The sequence below is a fragment of the Carcharodon carcharias genome, chromosome 1 (genome assembly GCF_017639515.1).
Source record: "Carcharodon carcharias isolate sCarCar2 chromosome 1, sCarCar2.pri, whole genome shotgun sequence".
NCBI classification, from domain to species: domain Eukaryota; kingdom Metazoa; phylum Chordata; class Chondrichthyes; order Lamniformes; family Lamnidae; genus Carcharodon; species Carcharodon carcharias.
The window spans coordinates 226,402,751-226,415,841 of NC_054467.1; the positions used below are offsets into that span (position 1 = coordinate 226,402,751).

A 13,091-nucleotide genomic window follows, 5' to 3' on the forward strand; every position below is an offset into this window, starting at 1 on the left:
CTGTGGTGTCATGGACTTGACTCTGGCTGCACTCCTCTGAGGAACCATCGCCTTCACCAGTATCCAAAACAGAAAAGTGGTTAGTGAGTTAGATGTACTCCTAGACTGTCTGGCAGTCACCCATTTCCTCCCTGCCTGCACTCTCTTAACCTGCGGTGTGACCACTTCCATAAGCATGCTATCTATGTAGTTTTCAGCCTCGCAGATGCACCAGTGACTCCAGCCATCGCTCAAGTTTCTACAGCTGGTGACACTTCCTGCACCTGGTTGCCTCAACCACGGGAAGCATCTGCGTCTTCCCACATGTCACAGGATGTGCATTCCATTCAGTTAAACTGCCCTGCCATGTCTTAACTTTACTTTATATTCTATAATAAATAGCCTGTAAAGTAAAATTACTCATCAGCTGCTCATCAATTAGCACATTCCCGTGCTGACATTATTTTTTTATTCCATACGTCATGGTTTGAACTTTGCCTATGCTTCTCTCCCGCCAGCCTTTTCATGCCCTCAGTTCTTGCTTATTCCCGCTGCTCTCTCATCACCACCACTTAACGAACTACTTTACACCTTAATAATGCAATAAACTTACTGCTTAAAAATAAAACAGTAGATTCACCAGCTCCTTACTTCTCTTCTGCTTGTGTTTCTAATTAATTACAAGGTAGCTACTTAAGGATTAATTTTTTTTTACATTTTTCTAATTTTCAGATATTTATAAACACTCCTTAGCAGTAGTTACACACCAACCAATCAACTTTTCCTGCATAGTCACTGCTTGATTTTTTTCAAACACATTTAGTTCCTGAAGACTCCTGGTATTAGCTACTCCCATGCAGGTCCAGGTTCCTCCCCGTTTCCTGAAGGTAAGTGAAGGCCTGGCCTTGGCCTCTATTTGTCCTCTCCCAATTTTAGCTGCTCCCACACAGGTCCAGGTTCCCCTCCACTCATAGCCAATCACCTACCTGCTTCCCTGTGATGTAACACTTCAATTTCTTTTTCCCCCAAATGTAGGCTCTGACTGACTCCTGGAGGAAGCATTGCTTTATCTCCCAACTTCTGGTCTCGCGATTTCCCCCTGCTCTGACTGGAACCAGGCAGCTCGATACACACTGATTCATTGTCTGAGGAGTTGCACACTGTGCAATCATCAGCAAATATCCCCACTTCTGACCTTATGTTGGAGGGAAGATCATTGATGAAGCAGCAGAAGATGGTTATGCCAAGGGGGAGGTCTACCTGCCGCCTCCCCTCAGCTGATGAATCAGTGCTCCTCCATGTTGAACACGACTTGGAAGAAAATTGAAAGTGGTAACGGCTCAGAATGTACTTCAGGTAGGGGATTTCAATGTCCACCACCAAAATTGGGTAGGCAGCACCACTACTGACTGAGTTGGCTGAGTCCCAAAGGACATATTTACTAGACTGGGTCTGCAGCAGGTGGTGAGGGAACCAACAAGGCGGAAAAACCTACTTGACCTCATCCTCAGCAATCTACCTGTTGCAGATGCACCTGTCCATGACAGTATTGGCAGGAGTGGCCACCGCAAAGTCCTTGTGGAGACACAGTTCCATCTTCACATTGAAGATGCCCTCCATCTTGTTGTGTGACACTACCATTGTGCTAAATGGGATAGATTTCAAACAGATCAGGAAACTCAAATTGTGCATCCATGAGGTGCTGTGAACCATCAGCTGCAGCAGAATTGTATACATCAATAATCTGTAACCTCATGGCCCGGCATATCCCTGCTCTACCATTACCATCCAGGGGATCAAACTTGGTTCAATGAAGATTGCAGGAGGGCATGCCAGGAGCAGCACCAGGCGTACCTAAAATTAAAGTGTCAACCTGGTGAAGCTACAACACAGGACTACTTGCATGCCAAACAGCAAAAGCAGCATGCGATAGGCAGAGCTAAGTGATCCCACAACCAATCGATTGGATCTAGGCTCTGCAGTCTTGCCACATCCAGTTGTGAATGGTGGTGGGCAACTGAACAATGAAATGGAGGAGGAGGCTCCACAAATTTCCCATCTTCAATGATGGGGGAGCCCGGCACATCAGTGCAAAAGACTAGGCTGAAGCATTTGCAACAATTTTCAGCCAGAAGTGCCAAGTGGATGATCCATCTCGTCCTCCTCTAGAGGCCCCCAGCATCATAGATGACTATCCTCAGCCAATTCGATTCACTCCAGGTGATATCAAGAAATTACTGAAGGCACAGGATACTGCAAAGACTATGGGCCCTGACAATATTTGGGCAATAGTACTGAAGACTTGTGCATCAGAACTAGCTGTACCCTTAGCCAAGCTGTTCCAGTAAAGCTACATTAGCATCCTACCCAGCAATGTGGAAAATTGCCCATGTATGTCCTGTCCACAAAAAGCAGGGCACTTTCAACCTGGTCAAATACTGCCCCATCTGTCTACTCTCGATCATCAGTAAAATGACAGAAGGGGTGGTTGACAGTGCTATCAAGTGGCACTTACTCAGCAATGACATGCTCACTAACACATAGTTTGGGTTCTGTCAGGGCCACTCAGCTCCTGATCTCAATACAGCCATAGTCCAAACATGGACAAAAGAGCTGAACTCAAGAGGTGAGGAGCGACTGCCCTTGACATCAGGACAGCATTGGACTGAGTGTGACATCAAGGAGTCCAGCAAAACTGGAGTCAATGGGAATCAGGGGGAAAACTCTTCACTGGGTGGAGTCATACCTAGCACAAAGGAAGATGGTTGTGGTTGTTGGAGGTGAATCATCTCAGTCCAAAGACATCACTGCAGGAGTTCCTCAGGATAGTGTCCAAGGCCCAACCATCTTCAGCTCCTTCATCAATGATTTTCCCTCCATCAAAAGGTCAGAAGTGGGGATGTTCACTGATGATTGCACAATGTTCAGCACCATTCGCTACTCCTCAGGTACTGAAGCAGTCTATGTCCATATGCAGCAAGACCTGGATAATATTCAGGCTCAGCTGTTCAGTAGCAAGAAACATTCACGCCACAAAAGTGCCAGGTAAAGACCATCTCCAACAAGAAAGAATGTAACCATCGCCTCTTGACATTCAATGGCATGACCATCGCAGAGTCCCCTACTATCAAATTCCTGGTGGTTACCATTTACCAGAAACTAGACTAGCCACATAAATAGTGTGGCTACAAGAACAGGTCAGAGACTGGGAATTCTGGAGACAGTAACTCGCCTCCTGACTCCCAAAAGCCTGTCCACCATCTACAAGGCACAAGTCAGGAGTGTGATGGAATACTCTCCACTTGCCCGGATAAGTGCAGCTCCAGCATCACTCAAGAAGTTTGACACCATCCAGGACAAAGCAGCCCATTTGATTAGCACACCACTCACCACCTTCAACATTCACTCCCTTCACCACCAATGCACAGTGGCTGCAGTATGTAACATCTACAAGATGCACAGCAGCAACACATCAAGGCTCCTTTGACAGCACCTTCCAAACCCGAGACCTCTACCATCTAGGTGGACAAGGGCAACAGATGCATGGGAGTACCACCACCTGGAAGTTCCCCTCCAGGTCTCACTCTAATCCTGACTTGGAAACATATTGCCATTCCTTCACTGTCGCTGCATCAAAATCCTGGAACTCCCTCCCGAACAGCACTGTGGGTGTACTTACATTACATGGACTGCAGCGGTACATGAGGGCAGCTCACCACCAACTTCTCAAGGGCAGTTAGGATGGACAATAAATGTTGGCCTAGGCAGCAATATCTACATCCCATGAACAAATATTTAAAGAAACTCCTGCACACTCCAATGCTAATTTGAACATCAAAGCAAAATAATGTGGAAATCTGAAATAAAACAGGAAATGCTGGAAATACTCCATAGGTCAGCATCTGTGGTGAAGACATAGAGTTAATGTGCACACGCAGAAGTACTCATTTGCACTATCAGTAATCACAGTGAAAGGATTTAATGCACTCCATTTTCTTTGTGTTGTTCTTGTTTCATTCACCTGCCAAGGTGATTGCTCAACCACAAAGGAAGGGTAAGATTTGAGACCCTCGCTTATCCACCAAACCCCATCAGAGTCCCTCACCTATCCACCAATCTCCATCAGGGACTCTCGCCTATCCACCAGTCCCCATCAGGGTCCTCACCTATTCACCAACCTGGCAAGGCCCATTCTCTCTGTTGGATAAGTGAGATCCTACTATGTGTAATATGCAAACTACTAGAATCAATCAAAAATTTTTAATTGGAGACTTTAATAATTTGCATCATTCAGACACTGAATTAAAGATTTTACAAAAATTAATTCAGAATTGATGTCAAACTTAATCATTTAATTACAAAAGATGTTTTCCCTGTGTGTCCATGATTAACAGAGAATTATGAAGATGGCAGTTCTTAAAGGGTTACTTCAGCCCCGAAAAGTCATCAATTAGCTCTCACTTCATCTTAGAGACAACAAAGGCTCAACTCAATGTGTTTAAAATGACTGGACCTATGTTCAGAATATTAAAGTACAGCCTATTTTTAAATGTTAATTCACATCAGCAGAAACAAATCCCAACACACAAGTGCCTTGGTGTGATTCATAACAGAATCCACTCACTGCAGTCACAGGTGAGCTCGTTGGTGTCTCAGCATGTTTGACGACCGATTGAATTCCTTCCCACATGTGGAGCAGATGAATGGCCTCTCCCCGGTGTGTATACGTTGGTGATTCAGAAGGGAGGATGAATGACTGAATCCTTTCCCACAGACTGAGCAGGTGAAAGGCCTTTCCCCAGTATGAACTCGATGGTGTCTCAGCAGGCTAGCTGACTCTACAAACCCCTTTCCACACACTGAGCAGATGAAGGGTGTGTCTCCTGTATGAATCCGTTTGTGTTTCAACAGGTTGCATGATTGTACAAAGCTCTTCCCACAGTGAGAGCAGCTGAACTGTCTCTGCCCAGAGTGTATCTGCTTATGGACCTTCACTTCATTGGAACTTTTGAAGCTCTTCCCACAGTCAGAGCATTTAAAGGGTCTCTCCTCAGTGTGAACTCGCTGGTGTTCCAGTAGGATGGAGGAACGGGTGAATCCCTTCCCACACAGGGAGCAAGTGAACGGCCTCTCTCCGGTGTGAACTCGCTGGTGTCTCAGCAGGTGCGCTGACCGAGTGAAACTCTTTGCACACACGGAACAGATGAATGGCCGCTCCCCCGTGTGAACTCGCTGGTGCATTTGGAGGCTAAATGACTCACTGAATCCCTTCCCACACATGGAGCAGGTAAATGGCCTCTCGCCAGTGTGAATTCGCTGGTGGGTTTGCAGCTTGGACAGAAAATGGAATCCTTTTCCACAGTGCCCACATTGATATAGTGGTTCCCCAGTGTGGCTGCAGTTGTGCTTCACGAGGCTAGCTGATCGCCTGAAGCCTCGACCACACACAGAACAAGTATACAGTTTCTCCCCACTGTGAATGGTGCGATGTTTTCTCAGGCTGTGTAACTGGTTAAAGCTCTTTCCGCAGTCAGTGCACTGGAATACTCTCACTTGGGTGTGCGTGTCTCGGTGCTTTTCCAGCCATACTGATGTTTGAAATTTTTTCCCACAGACAGAACAGACAAACATTCCTTCTACTATTGTTAAAGGTCGATGATGTTCAGGTCCTGGTGAATTAAGCAACTTTGTAAGATCTTGGCACGATTTTTGGTTTGAGATTTCCATCGGTAAATTTTCCACTTCTGATACCCTGTGAAACAAGATTGGAGAAGTCATTCCTGTTAAGGACAGGGCAAAGATCTAGCTCTAGTTTTCTTGAATGTTCTTTCCTTTAACATTATCAATCCCTAACCTACACAATCTCCATCCATGGCCCACATTGATATCTAGATTTTCACACAAACCAGTTCACATAAAGTAAATCCCTCACAGAATCTTAAAGGCACAGAAGGAAGCCATTCAGCCCATCATGTTCTCCAAATGAGCATTATGACCTAGTGCCATTGCCATGCCTTTTTACCGTATCCTTGCACATTGTTTCTATTCAAATAATCATCTAATGTCCTCTTGAACGCCTCGAGTGAGCCTCAGTGCAAAATACAATTCTGAAGCATTTGCAATCATCTTTAGCCAGAAGTGCCAAGTAGATGAACTATCTTGGCTGCTTCACAGGTTTCCCAGCATCATGGAAACCAGTCTTCAGTCAATTCAATTCACTCTCCGTGACTTTAAGAAGTGGCTGCACATACTGGATACAGCACAGGCTCTGACATGGACTTGTGCTCCAGAACTAGTCACACCCCTAGCCAAACTATTCCAGTAGAGCTACAACATTGGCATCTACCTAAACAATGTGGAAAATTGTCCAGGTATGTCCTGCCCACAAGTCCAATCTGTCTAATTACTGCCCCACCACCCTACTCTCAATCATCAGAAAAGTGATGGAAGATGTTGTTGATGGTGCTATCAGTGGCACTTTACTTAGCAATAACATGCCTAATGATGTTCCGTTTGGAACAAAAACAGAAAATGCTGGAAAAACTCAGCAGGTCTAACAGCATCTGTGGAGAGAGAAACAGAGTTACAGCTTCGAGTCCTTCAGAGTTCTGAAGAGGGGTCATACAGACTCGAAACTCTTTTTGTTGCACCACAGATGTTGCTCGACCTGCTGAGTTTTTCCAGCGTTTTCTGTTTTTGTTTCAGATTTCCAGCATCCGCAGTATTTTGCTTATATCTTGATGTTCAGTTTGGATCCTGCCAAGCCTGCCTGGCTCCTGACCTTGTTACAGTCTTGGTCTAAACATTGGCAAAAGAAGTGAACTCAAGAGATGAGATGAGAGTGATGGCCCTCGACCTCGGTAGGAGTGTGGGAACCAGGAGATAATATCAGAGAGGAAAACCAAAGAGCATAAAATATTGGGAAAGATAGATAGGACTAGAGCAGGGAATGATATGTTAATAGGTGTTGTCAGAGAAAAAAAGAAAGCAATAGAGTCTAAATCAGACTTACTGTGCACGTATGTGAATGTGATTAATAAGATTGGTGAGTTACAGGTGCAGATTGCCATGTGGAAATATGATGTGACTATAACAGAGAAAAGGTAGGACTGGTGTTAAATTGCCCTGGATACAAGGTGTTCAGGAAAGATAAGAAGAAAAGGAGGAGGGATGGCGGTATTGGTAAAGGAGAATATTGCAATGCTTGAGAAAGAGGATGACCCCATCAAGGGCAGAATCCATTTGGCTACAGCTAAGGAGCACAAAAGGTGCAATTATATTGCTCGATGTAGTGTATAGGCCACCAACGAGTGGGAAGGATGTAGAGGAACTGATTTGCAAGGAAATTATTACAGAGCGGTGCAAAAATTATAGAGTACTTATAATTGGGGATTTTAATTATTTAAATAAAGACTGGGATAGTTTTAGTGTGAAAGGCAGAAAGGGGCAAGAGTTCCTAGTGTGTGTTCAGGAAAATGTTCTCAAGCAGTATGTTTCCAGTCCAATGAGGAAGGAGGCACTGCTAGACCTGGTTCCAGAAATGAGGTAGGCCAAGTAGATCAAGCGTCAGTAGGAGAACATTTAACAGACATTGCTGAAAAAAAGAGACATGGTGAAGCTTTCTGTCCTCATTGCCTGGCAAATTGAAGATGGTTGGGCCTAGTGCACTACTTTGAGGGACTCCGGGAACTACAATAATTGAACTCCAGTGACTGCAAACAATTTCCTTTATGATAGGTATGACTCTAACCAGTGGATAGTTACCCCCCACCCAAACCCCCGATTCCCATTGACTTCAATAAAAGCTAAATACTGCAGATGCTGGAAATCTGAAATAAAAATAGAAAGTGCTGGAAAAGAAACTCAGCAGCATGTATGAAGAGAGAACAGGGGTAATGTTTCAAGTCCAATATGACACTTCTACTGAACTTCCAAAGAGCCATATTGGACTCAAAACATTAACTCTGTTTTTCTCCACATATGTTGCCAGACGCAGAGATTTTTTCCCTGTACTTTCTTTTTCTATTGACTTTAATTTGCCAGGCAATAAGGGTGAAGAATTATGAACTGGGAGGCGGTGAAGAGAAAACCGCATCCACGACTTTCTGTTTATCATCACCCTCCCGGCTCCAAACGGCGAATTCAGCATTTGCTCGACAGTGTAAACGGAAATTCTAATGGCGGCCGCCCTGACCCAGAATGCGTCGCCGTCGTGAAATTGCCCTATCCACAGCAGCAGAGTGTTAGCGGCCTTGGCCAAATAAGCCGGCGGGACTGGATTCGGAGCGAGAGACAGCGGCTGATCAATGGTCGCGAATGCAGAGGCTTCAGAAAAACCGAATGCAGCCTCAGGACCCAAATAAAGAGATATATGTCACCCCCTGGGCTGGTCTCGCCACTCGACTTCTTTCCACCGTTTGCTCCCGCACAATCCACAGCCCAGGATGCAGTTGTGATATGGCGCATGCGCGTTCAGGAGACAATAGGGTGGAGTCTGATACGCAGGGTATCATGGACATCATAGCCACCATTACCGGTGTTTTATATCCGAGCGCAGAATCCGCACTTGGAGCTGAAGTAACGGAGTCAGTATGCAGTAAGTAACACAGAGTGACTGAGTGACAGTGTGAGAGAGTTGGATTAACAGTAACAGAGATATTGTAAATTACAGCGAATTAATGCGAGTGAAAAAAAACTAAAGGCTTACATTTATATAGTACCTTTCACGACCTCAGGGAGCCTCAAAGCGCTTTGACTACACATCAAAAGTGCGTTATTGGTTGCAATATTGTAATGTAGGAAACAGAAGAGCCAATCTTGTGCACAGCAAGCTCCCACAAACAGCACTGTGATAATGACCAGATAATCTGTTTTTTGTGATGTTGGTTGCAGCATAAATATTGGGGATATCTCCACTGCTCTTCTTCAAAATTGTCATGGAATCTTTTACACCCACCTCACTGGCTAGCCCTCAATTCAAGGAGGATGTCTACTCAGGGCCATGAGTTTCTGCCATTGCTCTTTATGTGATTGAACAAGACGATTCTCAATCCATAGATCTCTGGGGCACATGGAGCAGGATGTCCCATGAGGTAATGGGATCCAGAGTGCAGGATTTGCTTCCTTTTCTTCCCTTCTCTGCTGCTGCTCTGCCTCATCATTAAGGCATTGGGACTCAAAATGGGACAAGTTGTTACCATTTTGAAAGATTGATAGCAAGCTCCTCCCAGTCATTAAGGTTAGTGCTATTGTACTTCAAGAACTGAACAAAACCAAACCCATTTGGACCCGCAATCCAGATGATATCACGCAGGAGGAGTATGGCGAGTTCTACAAGAGTCTTACTAATGATTGGGAGGACCATCTTGCTGTGAAACATTTCTCTGTTGAGGGCCAGCTGGAATTCCGTGCTCTCCTGTTCATTCCCAGACGGGCTCCCTTTGTTCTCTTTGAGAACAAGAAGAAGAAGAACAACATTAAGCTGTATGTTCGCAGAGTCTTCATCATGGACAGCTGTGAAGAGCTGATCCCAGAGTACCTTAACTTTGTTCATGGTGTGGTGGACTCTGAGGACCTGCCCTTGAATGCTGCAACAGAGCAAAATCCTGAAGGTCATCCGCAAGAACATTGTCAAGAAGTGCATGGAGCTGTTCTCTGAGCTGGCAGAGGACAAGGAGAACTGCAAGAAATTCTATGAGCAGTTCTCAAAGAACCTTAAGCTTGGTATCCATGAGGATTCCCAGAATCGCAAGAAGTTGTCTGAACTGCTGCGTTACCACACCTCACAGTGTGGAGACGAGCTCACCCCATTGGCAGACTATGTCTCCCGAATGAAAGAGAACCAGAAGTGCATCTACTATATAACTGGTGAAAGCAAAGATCAAGTAGCTAACTCTGCCTTTGTGGAGCGTGTCAGGAAGTGGGGCTTTGAGGTGGTGTACATGACTGAGCCCATCGATGAGTACTGTGTGCAGCAGCTGAAGGAGTTTGATGGTAAGCAGCTTGTCTCTGTCACAAAGGAGGGCCTTGAGCTGCCTGAGGACGATGAGAAGAAAAAGCGTGAAGAAGACTGAGCTAAGTATGAAAACCTGTGCAAGCTCATGAAAGAGATCCTGGACAAGAAGGTGGAGAAGGTAACTGTTTCCAATCGGCTTGTCTCCTCCCCATGCTGCATTGTGACCAGCACCTATGGCTGGGCTGCAAACATGGAGAGGATCATGAAGGCTCAGGCCCTGAGGGACAATTCAACCATGGGCTACATGATGGCCAAGAAGCACCTGGAGATCAATCCTGACCACCCAATTGTGGACACACTGAGGCAGAAAGCTGAGCTAGACAAGAATGACAAAGCTGTTAAGGACCTTGTGATCCTGCTCTTCGAGACAGCACTCTTATCCTCAGGGTTTTCATTGGATGATCCACAGACGCACTCTAACCGTATCTACCGAATGATCAAGCTGGGTTTGGGCATTGATGACGATGAGGTGACTGTGGAAGAAACAACCCCACAAACTGTTGAAGAGATCCCACCCCTGGAGGGAGATGAGGATGCATCCCGTATGGAGGAAGTGGACTGAAGCTGCTCTCTTCCTTTCCTGCATTCTTTCTTGGTGTATTCAAATTGGAGTGCTGTATTTAATATGGACTTTCTAAAGGACCTGTTGTGTAGTGTGTGTAAAGTAATGATTATCTGACCTGTCTGATCAGATCAACATGAATTGGGCCTACTCCCTCTGAGGGAGAGAGTCTTGCACTACAGTCATTATCAGATGTTACTGTCCTTTTTTTATTTTCAAATGCATGTCATTTATACTTTTGCAGCGCTGTGGCTGTGAAAATAAATTCAGAAACCACTGGTGGAAAAAAAAGCTTCAGAGCGTCTTTGAAGTGTTTTCTTTGTCTTCCCCAGGAATGTCGCACATTTGAGAGGCGAGAGAACAGGACCTGGTGGGGATCTTTAACATCCACCTAAAAGGGCAGACAAAGCCTCAATTTAAAGTCTCATCCAAAAGATAGCACCACTGACAGTGCAGGGAGAACCAGCATTGATCTTTGCACACAAGTCCTGGAGGGGTATTTGAACTCACAAATGCCTGACTCAAGTGAAAGAGTGCAACCAGCTGAACCAGAACTGTACTAGAAATGACTGAGTGACTGGTGCAGATCAACTAGGGCTGTGGTAGAGAATTTAAACTAATTAGCTAATGGATGTACCATGATGCTACTGGTTGAGATTAATTTTGGCCAGTGTGACAGGTACCTTGAGTCAGCAAAATTCCTGAATTGTTGGACCCTCCTCAGTAAAAAGTGCCCTGAATTGCAAGATTTTTATTTTTTGGTGGTGGTGGTGCAGGATGAAGTCATGCCCACCGTGCCCTGAAGCGGATTCTAAGAAGATGCAGGTGGGTGCTGGGTGGGCTGGTTGGAAGATTTGATTATCATCTCTGGGTATTGTTTTAGAAGATGTTGTGCCCTCTAGCCATCACCCCTCACACACCTGACCCCCCACCCACCCTATTGACCACTCATACCCTCCATGCCAACTCAGTGCCACTTCACCCAGTATTTACCATGGACAGACCTCAGAAGCTACGTGGAGATGAAAAATATAAATTTCTAAAAATCAAATACAGCTCTTACTCTAGAGGCTTGATTGTGAAAAAAATGTCCATTCATTAATGCAGCCAAGATTTTAAATCTCCTCAAGTGGTTGATCTCTTATAAAAATAAACAAACTTATGTTCATACTTCTAATCCTTTAAAAGCCTCTTTAAGCTGTCAATAAAACTGAATTCAGAACCGCACCCCCCCCCCCCCCCCCCCCCCCCCCCCCAAAACCCTGCTGGGATAATTGTAGATTTTGAAACTCAGCCAAGCATTGATTATGAATAGCTCTTAGAGAAATCTCAACAAATAACTTGAAACTGCTTGAATGGATGCTACCCCAGCTGGTCTGTGAATCAAAGCAGTGCAGCAAAGTTTATTTTAAGCAATCACTAATAGCTGCGGCCAGTTTTTCTTTTCATGTTTAACTAGCAAGGGATTTAAAAAATTTCAAACCATGACAGTTAAACAAACCTTCATAAGGTTTACATCTACTCCATCAATTTATTACTCCCACACTACAGGCTAAGGCCCTTGGAACAACCAAAATGGGATCTGTTTGAACTCAGCACTAGGTTCAATTCAAGCTTCATCATCAGTTGAATTCAAGCTTCTCTCTTGTGTGAATCAGAGCTCACCACCTTCCCCGTACCAGCAAAAATGGGATCTGTTGGAAATGGGGGTGGGACTTCTGCATCCAGATCCTGCTCACCATTTTTCAAGGTCCCTCCATAAAAATTCAACCTGTTGTGTTTTATGGACCACCAGCTAGTGGGAAAGATATAGTGGGGCAAGTTTACAAGGAAATTACAAAGAGGAACAAGAGCTACAAAGTAGTTATAACGATGGATTTTAATTATCCTGATATAGACTGCAATAGTATTAATGTGAAGGGAAGAGAGGAGGAAAGGTTTCTTAAGTGTACTCAGGAGAATTTTCTAGATCACTATGATTCTGGTCCAACAAGGAAGGAGGCATTGCTGGATCTCGTTCTGGGGAATGAGGTGGGTCAAGTTGACCAAGTGTCAATTAGACACTTAGGCAATGGTGATCATAATAATATAAGGCTATGGAAAAGGATAAGGAGCAATCCAGAATAAAAATAATTAATTTTTGGAGGGCAGAATTGTAAAGTGATGCATTTTGGGAGGAAGAACGCAGAGAGACAATATAAATAAAGGATGGAATTCTAAAAGGGGTTGCAGAAGCAAAGGGACCTGGATGTATATGTGCACCAATCATTAAAGGTAGCAGGGCCGATTGAGAATGTGGTAATTAAGGCATATGGGATCCTGAGCATTATAAACAGCAGCATTGTGTACAAAATCAAGGAAATTATTCTGAGCCTTTATAAAATACTGTTTTTGCCTCAACTAGAGTATTGTGTCTAGTTCTAGGCACTACATTTGAAGACACCATGATTTAAAGGCATTGAAGAGTGATATGGGAAATTAATGGTTAATACAATTACTGTGAGTTACTCTTATGAAGCAGTTTCACTGTATTTT

General features: G+C 44.5%; 1 protein-coding gene and 1 pseudogene across 1 annotated transcript; one reads left to right on the plus strand and one right to left on the minus strand.

Moving 5' to 3' along the window:
• Window positions 1–4,240: 4,240 nt before the first annotated feature.
• LOC121279630 (zinc finger protein 239-like) lies at window positions 4,241–8,409 on the minus strand. Its single transcript, XM_041190818.1, has 2 exons — window positions 8,358–8,409; window positions 4,241–5,731 (listed from the first exon to the last, which is right to left on the minus strand). The coding sequence occupies exon 2, from the start codon at window positions 5,704–5,706 to the stop codon at window positions 4,609–4,611; it is 1,098 nt and encodes a 365-aa protein (XP_041046752.1). The 5' UTR covers window positions 5,707–5,731; window positions 8,358–8,409; the 3' UTR covers window positions 4,241–4,608.
• A 775-nt stretch (window positions 8,410–9,184) lies between these two features.
• LOC121279635 lies at window positions 9,185–10,847 on the plus strand (annotated as a pseudogene).
• Window positions 10,848–13,091: the final 2,244 nt, after the last annotated feature.